This window comes from Pagrus pagrus, assembly GCF_965226575.1.
Source record: "Pagrus pagrus genome assembly, chromosome: 15".
Classification (NCBI taxonomy): Eukaryota; Metazoa; Chordata; class Actinopteri; order Spariformes; family Sparidae; genus Pagrus; species Pagrus pagrus.
In genome coordinates this window covers 8525194-8544974 of record NC_140199.1, presented here as the reverse complement: position 1 = coordinate 8544974, position 19781 = coordinate 8525194, and the positions used below count along the sequence as shown (strand labels likewise).

Here is a 19781-nt window from a genome sequence, read left to right as displayed (position 1 = left end):
CACAGAGAATTGTAAATACTTTGGTTAAGACTGTGTCCTCCCGTGTCTCTCAGAACAACCCTCATGTCGTTACAACTGCGGCCGCCACATGGGAAGCTGCTCCTGCTCAAGCTCCTGTCAGCACTATGGCAACTGTTGCTATGACTACTACAGTAAGTGCCAAGTCTAACAAATCAACAGTATGAACAGGTTCTGCATCCATCCCTCTCTTCCTGAGCGAGTCAGTCTGTCAAATTACTCAGCGCTTACATGGATATGATGTGTTCATATTTTTTTGTTCACAGTTGCTGTATGAACTATTTTTACATAGTTTGATTTACATAACTGTTCACACAAAGAGGTAAAGAATAACTAAGAGGTTTAACTACTCAATAATTAACAAAAAAAGCAAGGATGGCCACAATATGAATAAAAGTTTACGCAGCAGAATTTCTTCTTCGTGCCCAATTAATTATCTCCCTGACCCTTTGGAGGGAGCCCGACCCCTAGGTTGGAAACCAATGGACTAAATTACACAACTGTAGATAAACTGTTAAGACTAGCTCCATCTGGATCTACTGCAACAGTGAAATGGTGCTGATGTATTAAGTGTTAACAATAATGTAATATGTGCCAATGTACTGTCCAGTTTTCTGTGGAATGAGTACATTACCTTTTAATACTTTGAGTACTTTTACTTTAGTAGGACTATGAAGACGTAGTGTCTTTAACTTTGACTTTTGGTTGACTCTGGAAGCCCTTTTGGGCAAAAGATGAGGAGGGTGAAACAAAGTAAACGATGAATTAGTGTCGTTCTGGCTCACCAAATTCATCCTCAGCATGTCGCCATTAAAATAGTTTGTATTTATGACTTGTCAAGTCTGAATCCAACCCGGTTACAGGCATTAGAATAATAATTGTACATAAAGAGCCAATCTTGTTGCTGATGGTCTTGTTTGATTTTTGCTTATTTGCTTCAGATTACTGCCCGACATCGACAATGGGACCAGACGTCACCACAGGTATTTAACCGTCTTTATGACCAAACTTTTCTAAGGCGATAGCTCCATCATATTCATTTATCCTCACAGAGAATTGTAAATACTTTGGTTAAGACTGTGTCCTCCCGTGTCTCTCAGAACAACCCTCATGTCGTAACAACTGCGGCCGCCACATGGGAAGCTGCTCCTGCTCAAGCTCCTGTCAATTCTATGGCAGCTGTTGCTATGACTACTACAGTAAGTGCCAAGTCTAACAAATCAACAGTGTGAACAGGTTCTGCATCCATCCCTCTCTTCCTGAGCGAGTCAGTCTGTCAAATTACTCAGCGCTTACACGGATATGATGTGTTCATATTTTTTTGTTCACAGTTGCTGTATAAACAGCAGGTGCATCATAATGTTTGAAACTGTTGTCCAGTCTATAACGGTAAGCAGTGATGGAAAGTAACTAAGAACATTTACTCGAGTGAGTTGTGAGTTACTTTACATTGGTATTTCCAGTCTATAATTCTTTGTGCTTTAACTCCACTACATTTCAGAGGAAAATATTGCATTTTTTACCCCACATTTAATTCATGTGGCAGCTATAACTACTTGTTTCTTTTCATATATATATTTTTCATACAACAACATGTGCTAAGCTTATAAAATACAATGAATCGTTGAAGATCATATGAGTGGTTCCAGATATTTTTGGTGAACTCAAAAGCAGTGTGGTCGGTGCCTCTCGTCATGTATCGGATGTGGATGAGTTGTTATCAGTTATACCAACTTTTTACATAGTTTGATTTACAAAACTGTTCACACAAAGAGGTAAAGAATAACTAAGAGGTTTAACTACTCAATAATTCACAAAAAAGCAAGGATGGCCACAATATGAATAAAAGTTTACGCAGCAGAATTTCTTCTTTGTGACCCATCAATTATCTCCCTGACCCTTTGGAGGGAGCCCGACCCCTAAGTTGGAAACCAATGGACTAAATTACACAACTGTAGATAAACTGTTAAGACTAGCTCCATCTGGATCTACTGCAACAGTGAAATGCTGCTGATGTATTAAGTGTTAACAATAATGTAATATGTGCCAATGTACTGTCCAGTTTTCTGTGGAATGAGCACATTTCCTTTTAATACTTTGAGTACTTTTACTTTAGTAGGACTATGAAGACGTAGTGTCTTTAACTTTGACTTTTGGTTGACTCTGGAAGCCCTTTTGGGCAAAAGATGAGGAGGGTGAAACAAAGTAAACAATGATTTAGTGTCGTTCTGTCTCACCAAATTCATCCTCAGCATGTCGCCAATAAAATAGTTTGAATTTTATGACTTGTCAAGTCTGAATCCAACCCGCTTGCAGGCATTAGAATAATAATTGTACATAAAGAGCCAATCTCGTTGCTGATGGTCTCCTTTGATTTTTGCTTATTTGCTTCAGATTACTGCCCGACATCGACTATGGGACCAGACGTCACCACAGGTATTTAACCGTCTTTATGACCAAACATTTCTAAGGCGATAGCTCCATCATATTCATTTATCCTCACAGAGAAGTGTAAATACTTTGGTTAAGACTGTGTCCTCCCGTGTCTCTCAGAACAACCCTCATGTCGTTACAACTGCGGCCGTCACATGGGAAGCTGCTCCTGCACAAGCTCCTGTCAATACTATGGCAACTGTTGCTATGACTACTACAGTAAGTGCCAAGTCTAACAAATCAACAGTGTGAACAGGTTCTGCATCCATCCCTCTCTTCCTGAGCGAGTCAGTCTGTCAAATTACCCAGCGCTTACATGGATATGATGTGTTCATATTTTTTTTATTCATTATTCATTCATTCATTGTTTTTCTCTGTCACACAGCCTACTGCCCACTGCCAACCACTGCCATTTACACCCCAGGTATGAAAATCTCTCTAATAGATGCTTGAACAGGCTTTCTAACATTTCTTAAGAAACATGCATTTTAAAGACGAGGTTAAGATTTAATGTCCAGAATATTTGTATTTGTGACTTATTAATGACCTTTGGTAAGAAATACCTGTATAATATGAAACTGAAACATCAACATTGATGAGTGATTTCTTTTTCAATTTTCATGATCCTAAGATACATCATGTGGTGGTTACCTGTATGGCAACAGTGGAAGTTTTTACAGCCCAAACTACCCATCTGCATACCCACAATATGCAAACTGTATATGGTACATCAGACCAGGACAATCAGTCATTCAGCTGTGGTTCTCTGCTTTCAAGTAAGCATACAGGAGGCCATTTGTGATCACTAACTAACCATTGTGTTGAAATATCTTTAGCTTTAAATTCAAATATCTGTTCTTCTTTCACAGCATTGAGTATTGTGGTGGTTGTAGTTGTGATGCTGTTTCCGTCTATGATGGCCCCAGTACCAGTAGCAGGCTTCTGGGGAAGGTGTGTGGCAGGAACACTACCATCTTCCACTCCACTGGTTCTTACTTGACTGTGCATTTCAGGAGTGACAGTAGTGTTAGCTCCTCAGGATTTCGTGCTTACTACCAAGTTGTGGGTACGTCACAATAATTGTGATCAAGATGTTTGTGTTTGTGCGACAAACTGTTTGATTTCAGTGATGGGAATTGTTTTGTCTGCTCTCTCTGCAGCTCAAGGTTCCTGCAGGTACAACTGTGGCTACCAGGTTGGAAACTGCTCTTGCTCTTCAAGCTGTGAATACAGAGGAAACTGTTGCTATGACTACTACTGTAAGTACCATGTCTAACAAATCAACAGTGTGAACAGGTTCTGCATCCATCCCTCTCTTCCTGCCTGAGCGAGTCAGTCTGTCAAATTACTCAGCGCTTACATGGATATGATGTGTTCATATTTTTTTGCTCACAGTTGCTGTATAAACAGCAGGTGCATCATAATGTTTGATTCAAAAAGTACAACAGTCATCACTTTATTGTTTTTCTCTGTCATGTAGCTCACTGCTCATCAACCACTGACAGCCCTGCCGTTCCCACCACAGGTATGAAAACCTCTCAACAACCTATTAGTGAAAAAAAGAAAAGAATAAAACATTAAAATATCAGTTACTGAAATGTTTTATACTCTCTCGTGTCTCTCAGCTCAGCCCTCATGTCGTTACAACTGTGGCTGGAACCTGGGAAGCTGCTCCTGCACAAGCTCCTGTCGATACAATGGAAACTGTTGTCATGATTATTATGGTAGGTATCATGTCCCTCAAAACTATGGTCACAATTTTAACTGAAAAGCATCTTGCATCGCACTGAAATACACTACTTCAATACCATTCCTCATAAGATAATTTACTGAATTATTATCCAAAGCTTTCATAGAAAACTGACCGTACAGTGATATGAACTGGCATCTTTTCTGCTTAATATGATGTATTTAGTGTTGAAACAGGAAGTTGGGGCTGGACAAACTTTGGGAGTTAAGTTACATTTGAAATGTCACGGGGTCTTAGATGTCACTTCACTTTCTTTGTTCTTTTCTGTTTTGGAAGAAGAAAACAGGTCGGACAAGCTCGACAATAAGAGACTTGGCGATGCCGGTCCCCCTTAGCCGGGTACTGCAGTGTTTACTGAAGCAATATCAGTTCTAGACGCCAACAGCAAGGAAGAAAATATCCACGTTAAGTTTTATGAACACGGCAAAACAATGCAAACTGAGGCCAAGTCATCCCAGTCTCAACGAAAACAAGAGAACCTGATCTTTTCCAATCTGTCAGTTTCCAAATCTTTAAATTTTTTACCTAGTAAATAAGAAGGAAGCAATCTTGGCTGATGTTTGTGATCTGACATTAGGCTACCTCCTCTTGATGTAATGCTACCTAACCGTCAATAGTTAGCTGGCTAGTTAAGTAGCACCTCTTCGGCCTCTCCTGTCGATGTCACTCATCCTCTGGAGCCGCTCTTTGCTGTAAGAGTGTCTCTGGGCTCATAAGGTGAAGCAAGCAGGCCGGCTGCACGTATAGCGTGCTGCCCTGCTGCTGCTGCGCCTGTCTGCTTCATCAAATGAGCCCAGAGACACTGCATCTGTGACAGCCAGTTGTTGGTGGGGAAACAATGGCTCACAATCCGCTGCATCAGCTCACCTCTAGCTGTTTGCTTTTACAAACCAATGGCGAGAAAAACATGTCAACCCATTAACACCAGACAACAACTGAAGATACAGTTAGGAAATAATAACCTGTCAGTTACGCTGACAGAGATTTTCATGGCCGTGGTCGTCTGCTGGACAACAAGAGGGAGAGAGATCGGTGGGACTGCGGCCGAGTGCCTGTACTGTGTCCTTATTTAGACTGTCTGTCTCTAGAAAGTACCACACTGGCCAGAATTCTGTTATTTCTGATCATATTTACTTTTAGTCAGTTGAATCAGGATGTGTTTAAGACAAAGATGTGCAAAAGATTGTAATAATTTATCTTCCTCTCTCTGACATGTAGATTACTGCTCATCAACCACTGAATGGCCCGTCACAGGTATGAAAACCTCTCAACAACCTATTTGCGAAAGAATAAAACATTAAAATATCAGTTACTGAAATGTTTTACACTCTCTCATGTCTCTCAGCTCAGCCCTCATGTCGTTACAACTGTGGCTGGAACCTGGGAAGCTGCTCCTGCACAAGCTCCTGTCGATACAATGGAAACTGTTGTCGTGATTACTACCGTAGGTATCATGTCCCTCATAACTATGGTCACAATTTTAACTGAAAAGCATCTTGCATCACACTGAAATACACTACTTCAATACCATTCCTCATAAGATAATTTACTGATTACTACTTTTACTAATTTACTACTTATTATCGGAAGCTTTCATAGAAAACTGACCGTACAGTGATATGAACTGGCATCTTTTCCACTTAATATGATGTATTTAGTGTTGAAACAGGATGTTGGGGCTGGACACTCTGTGGGAGATTGCTCTAAAATCTACACCAAAGGGATATTACTCAAGGGAGAGAAAAACTGAGGTGTAAAAGATTGTAATAATTGTATCCTTCTCTCTCTGACATGTAGATTACTGCTCATCAACCACTGACTGGCCCACCACAGGTATGAAAACCTCTCAACAACCTATTTTACATGGTTGCCTACTACTCACCCAGCTCGACCCTCACTTTTGAAGGATCTTTAGTTTGCAAAGTGAGCCTGCTGCAAATACACTTCACTGAAATGACCCTCATGTTATCTTGTCCACTTTAAGCAACCCCCTGCGGAGGCTATCTGTTTGGCTCTGGCAACTTCACCAGCCCGAACCACCCCTCCTACTACCCAGACAACGCCTACTGTACCTGGCGTCTTAGAGCTCCGAGCGACCAAAGAATCTTCCTGGCATTCACGTACCTGCAGTGAGTGAAGAATAGACTGCTTTCTGGTGGTCATTCGTATAAATGAGCAGCTTTATTATGTGAATTACAAATGGAGAAACTATGCGATGACAGAAATGACATACAGATCTCTAGAATAGCATAACTTAAAAAGTAAAAAAATACCTACCAATAGAATTAAGTTAGGCTCTAAACTGATCATCTTCAAAGATGCACTGCGTAGGTCAATCATTTCTTATCATCTTCTTAAAAAACAGACTGGAGAACTGCTGCGGGTGCGACTACATTAAAGTCTATGATGGATCGTTGGATATGGGGACAGTGTGCAACAACAGTGTGTCTACTTTCCACTCTTCCTCCAACTCCATGACTGTGGTCTTCCGGACTGATGGTAGTGTGGTTGCCCGAGGTTTCAAAGCTGAGTTCATAAGCTCTCTGCCAACGAGCTCAGGTACAATTATTGTATATTTAATAGTAGGTATAAGACATCTAGTTTTCATTTGGTTATTAAATGTGATGAATTGCATTGTGGGTAATTAGGATTCAGAATTTTTGTACATCCTGAGATCAGCCATAAGTAGTGTAGTGTAGCATTAGCATGCCCACATCCTCTTCCCTCAGGTGGTCAATCAAATGTCATGTTTTACATGCTCACTATCTTAATTTAGCACGATACAAGGTAAACCTGAAGGTGGGGGAGGGCTTCTGGGTGACTGATTACGCCCAACAATGTCTTTTTTTATTTTCACTTACAAAATAAGTCCCCATCCACTTCAGTTCTTAAGGAGAATGCTGCAATGCTGTTTTGCTGTTTAGCTCCAGAAATGTTTTGTCAACAAAGAAACGTCACCAGACTTTCCATGTGTAGAAAATGACCGGACTTGTTTGGTGTTTGTGGTGTTAAGTCCTTAAAGTAATTCAAGCTGTTGAAATGTCTTGTGAACACGGTCCTTTGGCAGGTCAAGTTACCTGTTCCTCAGACAACATGAACATTGTGGTTCAGAGGTCTTACCTGAACTCTCTCGGCTACGACGGCCACAGTATTTACCTGAATGACCAACAGTGCAGACCCCAGGTTACCAGTTATCAGGTTGTCTTCAGCTTCCCGATTGAAGGTTGTGGCAACGTTAAAAAGGTAGCTAATTCATCACCGGCTGGAAAACTTTAACAACATACAGCACTTCCCACAAATTATGGGAGAGTTACATGTCAGTGGAATCTTGTGTGTGACTATTTCCCACTATCTTCTACCTTGAACAGATTGAGAATGGCAGAGTTGTGTACACCAACGCTCTCCGGGGCTACACCTCCAGCTATGGAGAGATCACACGCCAGGTTCACTTAAAGCTGAACGTGGCCTGTCGAATGGATCAGGACTCAGTGTCCCAGATCATGTACCTTGTTGAAAATCGTGGTAACGGCAGCATTGTAGGCTCAGGCAAATTCAACACCAGCATGAACTTCTACACATCCAGCAGCTTCTACTACCAGGTGTGTTCGGGTAGTAAAGGGGTGACTGTGCAAAAAAAATCCTTTGGTAAATAAATGCTGACACTTTTTATAATTTATACTCTCAGGTGACTCAAGTGCCATACAAGGTGACACTCAACCAGAACTTGTATGTCCAAGTGGACCTGAGCAGGCATTTGAACAATCTGGTCATCTTTCTTGACACCTGTGTGACCTCACCATCACCCCATGATTTCCAGAACAGATCGTACTATCTGGTCCGTAACGGGTAAGATGAGAACGTACTACTCACGTACAGCTTCGACATTATGACGTCTACATTTTGTGTTGCGGAGATATTAACTGAAGTTAGCATGCTAATCAGCTAGACCCGGCCTACTAGGTCCAAAGCTCCTGTTCTAGCAGTGTAAACACCACCGGTACTCAATTCGCCCTTAGCCTGGACTGCTAGCTGCATGGCTAACTGAGCTAAGTAGCTAATGGGAGCCTCTATTTGTTTTGAATTCAACAGGATGCCAATACTTACGTATTGCACCACGTTTTTGTTGTCTCTCGCTCGTCACGTCAGAGAAATGATCCTGTAAATGTCTCTGATGTTTTCATTTATATAACAAATGCAAAATGATCCATTATTTCATCAAAAAAAGAACCCTGAAGATTAGAGGCATACTGTCAACTGGGAAAAGGAAGGTTAACTGGTCCTTACTCTTCTGTTAACTTTACATATTCATAGTACCAGTATTGTCCAGTGACAGTTTCTCGTTTCACCTCCAGATGTCCTGTGGACAGCACCTACAGGCCCTACTACACTGGCCTCCGTCCCTATGCCCGTTTCACATTTAAGGCCTTCCAGTTCCTGCGAGCCTCAGAGTCGGTGTACATCCAGTGCAAGGTCCTGATATGCCCAGCCTCTGACAGCAATTCCCGCTGCCACAATCCACCAAACTGCAGAAATCGTGTGGCCAGAGACCTGGGGACAGAACACGACAGCCAAACTCTGGTCCTGGGTCCCATCCAACTCATAGGTCTGTAGTCATTTGTACCTGGTTTTGAATCCAATAGTGGATCAACTGAAGGATGATATCAGTAAGAAAAGTAACTGTGTTCTCATGATCTCAGGAAAACATTCTAATAAAAAACATTTCTCTTCTCTAGGCCCTGAGAAAAAGGAAGAAGGGACTATGGAGCAGGACAAGGCTTAAGTCGACGCAGCAATGAGCTGCATCATATTTACCAATCATCACTACTGTTCTGTTCACTGTCACACTGAACTATAATCAACCTTTCTTCTCTCTTCATCATTACCTGATTAAAAAGCATCATCAAAAGTCAATCTGTGTTTGTGTATTTCATTATGAACATTAAATATTAACATCCCATAATAATAAAAATAATGCTACTGTTAGTGATAGAAAAGACAATGTGGAGGAAAACAAAAGACAAAGCACAGCTCAGTTAGAAAACACTTTACTTATAAATTAGTTAGATTAATCCATGTCACAGTAAAATGATTTGCCATCCCAGAGGGAGAGAGTGATCGCCAGAAGGCTTCGACATTCACTGTTACCTATGAACCTACGACACACTGAGAGAACACGAGGCAGTCATTACTGGATGCCCCTGTTACTGGTAAGCATGGTGACGAGGAGGTGGTCCTAAAAACAGTAACTATGTTCTCCACCCATGTTGCTATGCAACAGACAACAGTACCCAAGACAAACAACAATCTTGCTAAAGTAGCAGTCTCACTGCAACATGATTTTGCTTTTTTGACACTGAACATCTATCCAACCACTCAGAATACAATACTCAGTAAATATTGAGAAAAGCACTGGGATCCATACAGTAAAAGGGGAATCTCAGTGTTTGTTATCACAAAGGCTAAAACGTGGCATCCCCAGTGCTACGTGGCAATTCTGAGAAAGTGTTCGTATGAGACACGAGACTTGGTGATTCTGTCCTAAACATGTAGACACTGGATATCAAAGGGACTACATACAATATCAAAACATCAGAATGTGACAGTATGTAATCAAAAAGGATATGTAAAACCCTTTTAACAAACTGAGTGAAATTACCATGATGCTGGTCAAGAAGGGCACTGTGTGTCAAAACAACAGGACTCCCTATAAAATCTAGTTGAACAACCTGCTGACCAAAAACCACTGATACAAAGTTTGGTCAGGTTTTTACTGTGGATGCCATCCATATAGTTTTGATCCCAACGTTTCTTAGCAGCATTCATGGAGCAGAATTTTGGCAGGAAAAAAAAAAGAAAAAATTGCTACCATAGAAAATTACAATGGCCACTTATTTTTTTGAGTCGGGCCCATCTGTTACAGTAAGAGGAGGTTATTGTAATAACATCCATTAATCTTCAAAATAACAGTCCTCTCTATTTTCGACACACAAGAAAGTGACTATGTCAGGCACTGCAAAGAAATAGTAATGCACCAAGCACTGAAATAATTTCAACAAGGCTTAAGATCTCTCCAGGCCAACAGTTTTGCTCCTATCATCAGAGCAATCTTTAGATATACCTTCAGGAGTGTTGAGAATTTATTTGGGGCACAGCTTTAGAGTTTCCTCTTTTTGTTTGCATGTTTTTTTTTTTTTTAAATCGGCATGCTTTTGAGAGTGAGAGCCAATTTGCTGTGTTAGTAGGTCCTCCCGCCTTAACTCTCTTGGCAGGTTCCACAGACAATAAAAAACAGTACATTTTACAACTGCATGTATATGATATCATAATATGTATTCTGCCCTTAGCATCAGAGTGTTATAACTTTATTTATTCATAGATTATTCATTCAGATCGCGGGACAAAGTCCTTCTGGTAACCAGTAATTTTCATTCACCTTGGTCTGACAGGGCACCATACAACTTGTGTAAAATGGCACCTATCTAAGTTTGCTTTAGACAGGTGCATTGAAAGCCATTTCTGTCACAGTATTGCATTAAAAGACAAATCTGAAACGCTTGCCAGTCAGTTAAATTTGTGTTCCTAAGGGAAACTCCAACATTTAATTTTTGAGCTAAACTTATTAAAAGACAAACTCAAAATAAAAGTTAGGAATTTGGTAAGCTACCACACTAAACAAGGGTCATTAGTTTGGCTAGAAGGGCAGCCGTTTTCTGATTTATGACAGCAGTTTAGTGCAACTCCACACCACAAATGAATTCTCAACCTGTTGAAAACACTGATCATCCCTTTATAATACACTTGAATGGGCACCATACAAAATGAAACCATCTGAATGTTGACATTTTCCTGTATAAGTACAACTTTCAAAGGCTAGGCTACATCAAGGCCAAGTAAAAGACCAATAAATAAAATTACTATGGAATCAATAAAACAAAGCTGTCCGTTAAAAGATCTTTCAAAGACTTCCTCGTTCATCCATTACTTGTGCTGCCCCCGGGCAAAGTGGCAGGCAAAGTCATACTTGCTCTTGCACTTGTGGCCGCAGATGTTGCACTGGAATGGGTTCTCGTAGCCATGGCAGCCCATGTGGATGGTGTAAAGGATGTTGTCGGGGAAGTAGATGTCACAGTGCTGGCAGTGATGCAGCACATGGGGGTCCTGAAGCGGGGCGGAGAGGCCTGGGGCTGGCGTGCTGGGTTGGCTGTTGGAGATACTAGGGGTACTGGTGCGCCCACTGTGCTCGCTGCAGGGTCCCCCTCCAGGGCTGCAATTGCTGTGGGGTGGTGCCCGGGGCTCTGGGGTGATTGGGGAAGAGGAGGAGGCATGGGCCATGCTGGCTGTGACAGCCACAGGAGCTGTGGCAGGGTGGGGCTGCTGGATGAGGAAGGGCTTCTCATCAACGATAGACTCAGCTCCTGGAGACATGGGAGGTTGACTCTGCGCCTGAGACTCTGAAGGGAGGCTGGCCAACTGGCCCGCCAGGGTGGACAGCTGGTTCAGGGGATTATCCATCACCATGTCATGGTGATGGTGATTTTGATTGGTGGAGTGCCCGTCCTCGACTGCTCGACTCTGATTATCATAGGTCTCCTGACGTAAGTGAGGCAGCTCATGGGAGAAGTCGTTCACATTATCAGCCTTGTGTACCACCATTGAAGGGGGGCTGAAGTTGATGAGGAGTCGGCGGCCGTAGCCCAATGAGCTGGCCTTCTTCTGTAAAACACTCAGCATCTTCTTATGGGAAAGCGAGCGAGCACCTTTCATCGGCAGGAGTTTGTGGCGTCGACGGCGATGGTGTGACAAGTTGCTACGATCACTGCAGCGGAAGGAGCACAGCTCGCATTTATAAGGCTTCTCGCCGGTGTGCGATCGCATGTGGGCCTCCAGGTGACGCTCATAGGCCGAAGCAAATGGGCACAGGTGGCAGCGATGAGGTTTCTCCCCTGTTTCAAAGAGGAAAACAGGCTAAGTAACAAAATCTTGAGAATGTCATCCCTTGGAAATAAACTACTAACGCTCACCTGTGTGAATGCGGATGTGCTCGATGAGTCTCGCTGTGCCTCTGGTTGCGTAGTTGCAGTAGCGGCACTTGAGCTTCCCGTCATAGGTCCTCTCAAAACCATCCACAAGGATCCCTGAGCTGTCCTCCAGGGACATGTCCACTGAGGGGTGATCCAGTCCATTCTGACTGCAGTCTGCATACAATAACATTAGCAGAGCTTATCATTTAATCATCAAAAAAATTGGAATGACATGCCATACAAACACTGATTATACTTTAGGGAAACACTGTAGCTACTCTTCATGCATTTCTACAGTTGATTACAAAACACTACATTCGCATTTAAGTGACTACAACAGCTTTTATTACAGACTTATTCAAGTATATGGATAAGGATGACCATGTCTGATTACTTGAGCAGCTATGATAACATTCATGAAATTGCAACTTGTGTAAAGTACCTGAAATCAGGTATCAGACAATGTTTATAGGTGAACCTGTCAGCTGTTTGCCCAAACTGCAGACAAGCCAGACGCCTTAAAAAACTGCTGAATATGCATTGTAGGTTGGATTGTAGACAATAGATGCCACAGCTAGTTACCTGGAGGCAGCTCGTCCGCCTCCTTGACGCCGCTGACGGAGCCTGATATCATATTCACATGTTGAGTCTGCTGGCTCAGATACTCTTGGAAATCCTTCACAAAGTCAAGCGTGTCTGGTTTTTCCTCACCCATTGAAAGAAAGTGATGCAAATATCCAGCCGAGCACAATTACTGAAGAGCAAAGATGGATCAGCGTGAGGTCAGGGAATCATCACTTAAATGTAATGAAAAATAAACATGCAACCAACAAAATAAAATAAAAAAACTCAAAGTAGCACTCATCTACGTTAGCTAGCTGATTTTTTGGGATTTTTTTTTTTTTTTACAGATGCACACATACCTCTTTGAATACAAGTTGTTGTTGGTTAAATGTGACCAGTTTTGTTTGTTTGGTGGTGTAAACCGGATTGAGGCTATCCAGACACAAAGACAGGATAATCCTGGAATCCGTGATTGACAAGCAGGAAATCGGCGCGATCCGATGTCTGGTCGGTCGCTCCTACACACCGCTCATCATCGTCATGTTGTTACCAAAGCTACGTACGCTACGTTAGCCAGACAGCTAACGTTAGCTTATCTAGGAGAAAGCATCTTTGTCAACAGTAACGCCGTGTATCTGTCTGACACGGTCATCATTTACATCGTCTGTACGCGCTTGAGTAAACCCTCAACAGCAATAATAGTTTAAAAAATGTCCTTACGCCGAATCACTTGCTACAAGTCACACAAAAAGACAACCTGCTAAATCAAAACAATAAAGCGGTTGAGGGGTGAAAGTTCGCTGTGTGTGCACCGGTGAAAACCGTCCGGCCACCAGCTCGATGCGCCCACGAAGAAAGGTTCCCTCCACACTCAAGCGGTAACTTTGGCCAAATACACAGCAACACAGTGTCTCTTATAGTATGAAAAAAATAAACATTACTGCTCAACATTTGTAAAGTATAATATTAATCGACAAGGAGCCGTTTGCCACATTTCTGTGCTTGAAGACCGAAGTAAGCAAACTAAACATTTTGCTAGTCGTCACGACCTAAGAACTTGCTACAGAGGATTGGGGTAAGATACAGTATAGCAAAAGTAATGTATTAGTCACAAATAAACAGGCTTACTGCAGTTTTTGACATGTAGTTAGGCATAGCAGAGAGGTAGGTCTCTCATTTATTAATGCCTGTTTTCAAACTAAACATGTGAAGGAGTGCTAACATCTAAAAAGACTGTCCAACTAGCTAAAAACACAGACAGATGAGGTGATATAAGCAGCCTTAACATGATGTTTAACAGTGTTTTAAACTCTTTGATAACATGTAGCACTATATCTTCAGCACTAGCTAACATAAGATAACAATAAAAACAACAATAAACAAACTCTTTGTTTTCATGACTGAATAATTAAATAAACTGACCTTAGAAAACATCACAATTTCATACCGTTTCACTTTTTTTTTTATATGTGGCGGACCCTGCCACCTTTCTAGCTTCAAACAGTGTTCTCGGGACCTTATTTACCTCCGAGAACAGCTTGTTTATTCAGTTGTGGAAAAGATAAATGTTTCCGAAACATTAAATATTAATGATATTAAAATTGTGAGCTATAATTTCTTCTCCAAAACTACATAGTGCCCCTTTAAAGTGTGATTAGTGCACAGTTTAAGTAACCCCCATACTTGAAGGAGCTGGTTGTCTGCCATCTCTTTTTAGAAAGAATCTTTGTTTTTTAAAAATGTCCAGATTACATGTCATTGTTTCATAATTTATTTTAAAAAATGTTTTTATCAGTAGTGAAACCTACCAAACACACCTTCAACAATGCACTTTGTCACCCAAGCGTAGTGGCTTTTTTGGACTTGAAACACCCATCTGTTGCCACCAGCTAATGAAGTTAACCGATAGCATATCCACCCTCATCCATGACGTGACACACTTTGGGATGTACAGCTTGCAATTATGAGCAAGTGGCAAATGAGGCACAACAATTGCATTACTTTCAAAAGCTATTGACTCATTCATGTTTCATCACAATCAATAATTTACCAGTAAGCGCTTGGCGAAGATCGCGTTGCCCCATTTGTGTCAAAGTTGTAGGAAAACCACTGAGGAGAAGATGATAAACGACCACGTTGAGCGAGACTGCTGTATCCTTTTACCACATTACAACTGCAACTGTCAGAGCATTAGAGTTACTGCAGTAATGTAAACCTGCTACCAATGAATTCTTTACCTTGCAACGTGAGTAACACTCCTTTAAAATGCATCAAGGTATCTACACTTTATTCTGTATAGTAACTGTGTGTGTATGATGTACTTTTGTGTCACTTTACAGAATCATAGGAGTGATTTCAACATATTCTGACATTTCTTGACAGGTACATTTGGCCCTGCATGTACACCTGCTGCGCCACATGTAAGTACAGTTCAACATCTGGACACTAGATGGCGCACATGCCTCAGTGGTGAAATCCCATTGAACCACACACTGTTTTGAGACACAAGCACTCCACCTGACACAAGATACAAAGCTAACACACGTAGGCTGGCATTGTTTATAAGTCCTAACCGTACAGAAGAGGCTTGACTCATCAAGATCACACAGTTCATGGCTATCACTGTACAGACTATGTAAGCTTAGTGTACAGTCAGCTAGTGAGTCCTGTCAGCTGCCAGTCCCAGGGGACAGCATGTACACACAGGACCAGTGGAAGACGTGACAGTCGACCTCATCAGTTGAACCATGACCGCCGGAGCAGCCAATTACATCACCTTCTAACAGCCTGTCCACACTAATGTTATTTTATTGCAATTTAATTATGCTCAGGTTTCCACCGGGGCCAGATCCTGTTGAATAATTTACACACAGCCACAATGATTTGTCGGCACGAAAAGACAAAGTGCGCACTTCTCCGTGCTCTCATTTGTTTCAATAGGTATGTTTGATATAAATCGTTAAACAATAATCTCGTGTTGTATTTTCAACCGAGCATTTCCTGCTGTTATGCGGCCCTTTGGGTTGAAGGACAGATTTATTAAGCCTAAAAATACTGAGGGGGAATAATTGGCCAAACTTAATTTTGCATTAATGACATGTCCACTGCACGATATATTAAGCTGTTCTTTTAAAGGGCAGCGAGCATGTATTAATGAGACCGAGAGCAGGTAATACTCTAATAGGGCTTACTAGGGCTGGCATTTACACCCAATAATGCTGTAGTCACGCTGATGGAAACCTGCATAGAAATTACTTCCTACAGTGTGCCTCAGTTCAAACTGTGTTGGATGTTGCTAATACCTGATATAATATAAATCAAACACACTGATCCAAAAACGTCCGTCTATTCTGATACAATTACTCATATACTTAACATTTTGTAAAGGCCTGACTTGAACTCGAAACCTTTACAAGACTAATCAAAATTACACGAGCGCGTTTGAATATACACACTGCCACACGTAGAATGGGCTCTGCGACGACACCTGTCTTTGAGAAGGTTGCAGTGTTATCCACTTGCTCTGATTCACATTTAAAAGGCCTGAATGAAAAGGTTCCCTTCTCCTCTTAAGCGCTTGATTTACAGGCTGTTTGTGGTTTAACGCCACACAAGACAATTGATTCGCTCCTCCTTCCCTGAAAGAAATTGGAATTTAATTTAGAGAAGGTCTTAAGCAGTTTTTAAAGACTTGGTGTCATTTGTTGGGCTTGTGTAAAAGCTGCATTAGAGATTACCCTCCTGGAAAAGCTTTTTAATCCTAGACAAGTGCAGCCATAGTAACGGTAGACGGGAGCCTCTTAGAGGCAGAAAGGTGAAGGGGGACTTTGACAAGATTTATTCTTCTCTTACTGAGACTGTTTCTTTCTTGAGGTCCCCCGCTCCACGAGGAGCATTTGAAAAAGAACTGAGAGGTGGGGGAAAGGATAAAGGAGGTATATATTAAGCTTTTCTTTCCTCTCACCACTTAATTTCCTTGCAGGCGCGCCTTGCGCCGTTGTAATGAATGTAATTGCCGCCTTTGATGAGAATGCTATTATCTGGATCACACTTTACATGGGCAAACAAGACTGCCCCTCCCTCTGCCTCCACCTCCCATTTAACTCAGCAATGAGACCCCCCAATTATGCAGGGAACAAGTGGCTTTTCATAAAGCCAGCGTGTCGCTCTTGATTGGTGAGGCTTGGAGCCGGCTCCATGTGGACAAAGGATAGATTAGATGTGATATAGGCACACCAAAAACCCCATTTCCTTGATTAATTTCCTGCATGCCTCGCAGAAAGGGCCCGCTCTCTCTCCACTGAATTCTATCTCTCCTTTAAAGACAAACTTTCATCTTTTGATAGATGTGGCAACTCAATGGACAGACAGACATTTTATTGACCCAAGTTTGACCACAGCTGCCTGGGCTTTAGAGGGGAATAGGAGCAAAAAGAGAAATGTTTCACTTCAGCGTGAGAGGATGGGCTTATTTTTCTTATAAAAAGCTCAAAATCCTTTGTGGCCCTGACTGTATTTTTCTGCCCTCAGCTGGGATCAACTCACTCTTCATGCTGATCTTTTTGTGCTCTCATGCACACAAAACACAGAGCACTCGCTCCTTCTCCCTCTTTCACACACCCACACTCACGGACACACAGCCGCACGCTAAACAGCCATTTGATGATAGTGGCAAACAGATATGATGGGACTTTATGAGGCGATGCGCGATAAAGCTGCTGTCACCTTAGGAAGTCTAAGTGTTCTTCTGACTGCCTTATTACCGTATTAAAGCACCACTCGACAAATTCACACACACCTCAGCCCGGCTCTGACAACCCGGCGTGATTCTGTCCAATATTCCAGCGGGCTGAAATATCGAGAACAATCAAACAGACTGTCACAAGTGACAGATTATACTATTACTCCTCAAAGATTGTCATCCTTGAAATGTATTCATAGCCATTTCTTCTTTATCGGTGAGTGATTATTCCTCTAAGCAAGCAATTCCCAAGTGATAAATTGGTAATCAATTCATTTGACTATTATGCTTTGAGAATGGCTCCAAGGGACCGGCAGCATTGGTCACTCTTATTCACTTGCATATATATCCAACACTAACTCAGGGTGCTGCTGGACCTGATGGATGCCGGCAGCCCGACCACCTGACTCTCAAAGGTTTATACCATCAGAAACAGGTTGCCATCCGGACCCAGTCACGACAGAGAAAGAATTGGCCAATATTTTTGACTGAAGTGGCATTTTAGCAGTATTTATTTGATGGTCCCACTACCAAAACCATGGGCCACAAATAAAGAAGATGGTATAATAGCTTTTGACTGGCCAGCTAGCTCCTGACTTGAAATGAAGTGTCCAGTTGTGAGTTATCGTGGCCAAACGTCATTTGTACAGCCTGAAAAGTGGGGACATTTTTCTAGCTTGTCACTCTCTGGCTATAGCTCATTGTCCTGAATGATGCCTCTGAACGCACAGTTGCCCTAATACGAGTATTTCACTCGCACCGCAAGGAGGCTGGTAATGGATTAGCCTGTCCATAGGAAGATAATATAGTGCGTCCACAGGCACATCTTTAAACACCAGTGGGTCACAGGTAGAGAATAAACTCTCAGCATGTCTCTGCTCACATTTAGTACCAATCTTAGCCATCTTCTGGCTGAAACAAAACAAATATCTATTTTTTTTAGGGCGACAACTAATGGATATATGTTGTGATCAGTCTGCTACTCATTTTTTTCATTAACTGGTTCAGCAATTAATTGTTTGGTCTGCCCAAAAATAGTGAAAATGTCCTTAAAAGTATCTCAGAGCCGAAAGTAACATTTTAAAATCGACCAACAGTCCAAAACTAAAGATAGTTAGTGTAGGCTAAACAAATCCTGCATGTGTGCCATTAATGCTTGAAAAATGATTAATCTTCTGTTGAACTATAAGCTTATAAGTTGAGCTATTGGTCAATAAATTGATTCACTGATGAACAGTTTCAGTTCGACTCTTTATTTATTCGTCTCTTCATTTTGTGGACAGTCACGTAAAATATGATCAGTGTAAAGTAAATTCCTGAATAAACTGGTAATGTTTAATTCCATTTAAGCCGATTTTTATCCTCTACACTACATGAGACAGGCGGCAAATCCTTCACGTTTGCCATTTATGCATAAAATATGATTAATCTTCTGTTGATCGGCTAATCCATTAATTGACTGATGGTTTCAGCTCTTTCTATTTACTCATCTCTTTTAATTTTGCGGACAGTCGCCTAAAATATGATCAATGTCAAGTAAATTCCTGAATAATTGATTTTATTTTTAGCTATTTTTTATCTCTTTATTTTATTCTTTAAAGAACTGTTTATGTACCTTTTTATTGACTTGACTTTCGATTATATTTTGTCTTAATGACTTCTTAAGTCTTGTGTTTTATGTATTTTTGAAAGGTGCTTCAGTATACAAATAAACTTAAAGAATAAGTTCACCCAAATCTGAAAGTTCAGTCATTACCTACTCACTCTCATGCTGATTGAAAGTAAGGTGAAGTTCTCTTCACAGCAAAACGGTGTTGCGGCATTCTCCTAAACAACTGAAGTAGATGGAGACTTGTTTTAAAACGTAGAAAAACAAAGGAATCATAAATAAATCATAAAATGTCTCCACTCAGCTCGTCTGGCGTAATCCAAGTCACCAGAAAACCCGAGAACCCTAATTTATTTGAAAAGACATTATGTACACCCTCAACACCTGGTCGAGCTCGTGTACCCACTTCAGACGAGGTGTGCGCTAAAACTTTTAGCTGAGCAGCTCCAGTGAAGATTTCAGCTCTAAAAGGGTTTTTAGCAACATCTTTTCAAATCAGTGTTGAATCTCGGGGCCTTCAGAGACTTGGACTACGCTGGACGAGCTGCTCTGAGCCTTTTAAGGTTTTTTTTAAGGTTTTTTAATGTTTTCTACGTCAGTTGTTTTGGAGAATACTGTGATGTTGTTTTCCTGTGAAGCTCCAGA

At 41.5% G+C, this 19781-nt stretch overlaps 2 protein-coding genes across 6 annotated transcripts; one reads left to right on the top strand and one right to left on the bottom strand.

Annotated features, from left to right (window-relative positions):
• The first annotated feature begins 1123 nt into the window (after positions 1–1123).
• On the top strand, positions 1124–9112 carry LOC311270692 (CUB and zona pellucida-like domain-containing protein 1). 5 transcript variants are annotated; one of them, XM_084375764.1, is made up of 19 exons: positions 1124–1217; positions 2413–2454; positions 2572–2670; positions 2837–2875; positions 3083–3227; positions 3321–3517; positions 3618–3710; positions 3932–3976; positions 4077–4175; positions 5420–5455; positions 5547–5645; positions 5999–6034; positions 6186–6330; positions 6567–6760; positions 7269–7444; positions 7570–7800; positions 7887–8047; positions 8554–8804; positions 8935–9112. In XM_084375764.1, the coding sequence occupies exons 1-19, from the start codon at positions 1154–1156 to the stop codon at positions 8979–8981; spliced, it is 2199 nt and encodes a 732-aa protein (XP_084231890.1). In that variant the 5' UTR covers positions 1124–1153; the 3' UTR covers positions 8982–9112. The 5 variants fall into 5 exon arrangements, with proteins under 5 accessions (XP_084231890.1, XP_084231889.1, XP_084231893.1 ...); XM_084375763.1 differs by having other exon boundaries at positions 3612–3710; XM_084375766.1 differs by lacking the exon at positions 1124–1217 and adding an exon at positions 1245–1285 and having other exon boundaries at positions 3612–3710.
• A 118-nt stretch (positions 9113–9230) lies between these two features.
• Positions 9231–13599, bottom strand: ikzf5 (IKAROS family zinc finger 5). Its single transcript, XM_084375769.1, has 4 exons — positions 13146–13599; positions 12805–12976; positions 12223–12396; positions 9231–12144 (listed from the first exon to the last, which is right to left on the bottom strand). Exons 2-4 carry the CDS (start codon positions 12935–12937, stop codon positions 11180–11182), a joined length of 1272 nt encoding a protein of 423 aa, XP_084231895.1. The 5' UTR covers positions 12938–12976; positions 13146–13599; the 3' UTR covers positions 9231–11179.
• Positions 13600–19781: the final 6182 nt, after the last annotated feature.

Excerpts from the sequence above, each read along its gene's own strand:
- LOC311270692 (XM_084375763.1), top strand. The coding sequence starts at position 1,154 with ATGGGAAGCTGCTCCTGCTCAAGCTCCTGTCAATTCTATGGCAGCTGT. Across the intron at positions 3,711-3,931 it reads CTGTTGCTATGACTACTACT|CTCACTGCTCATCAACCACT; the intron begins GTAAGTACCATG and ends TCTGTCATGTAG. Across the intron at positions 6,761-7,268 it reads CTCTCTGCCAACGAGCTCAG|GTCAAGTTACCTGTTCCTCA; the intron begins GTACAATTATTG and ends GTCCTTTGGCAG.
- ikzf5 (XM_084375769.1), bottom strand. The coding sequence starts at position 12,937 with ATGGGTGAGGAAAAACCAGACACGCTTGACTTTGTGAAGGATTTCCAA. Across the intron at positions 12,397-12,804 it reads GGCGGACGAGCTGCCTCCAG|ACTGCAGTCAGAATGGACTG; the intron begins GTAACTAGCTGT and ends TATTGTATGCAG. Across the intron at positions 12,145-12,222 it reads GCACATCCGCATTCACACAG|GGGAGAAACCTCATCGCTGC; the intron begins GTGAGCGTTAGT and ends TCTTTGAAACAG.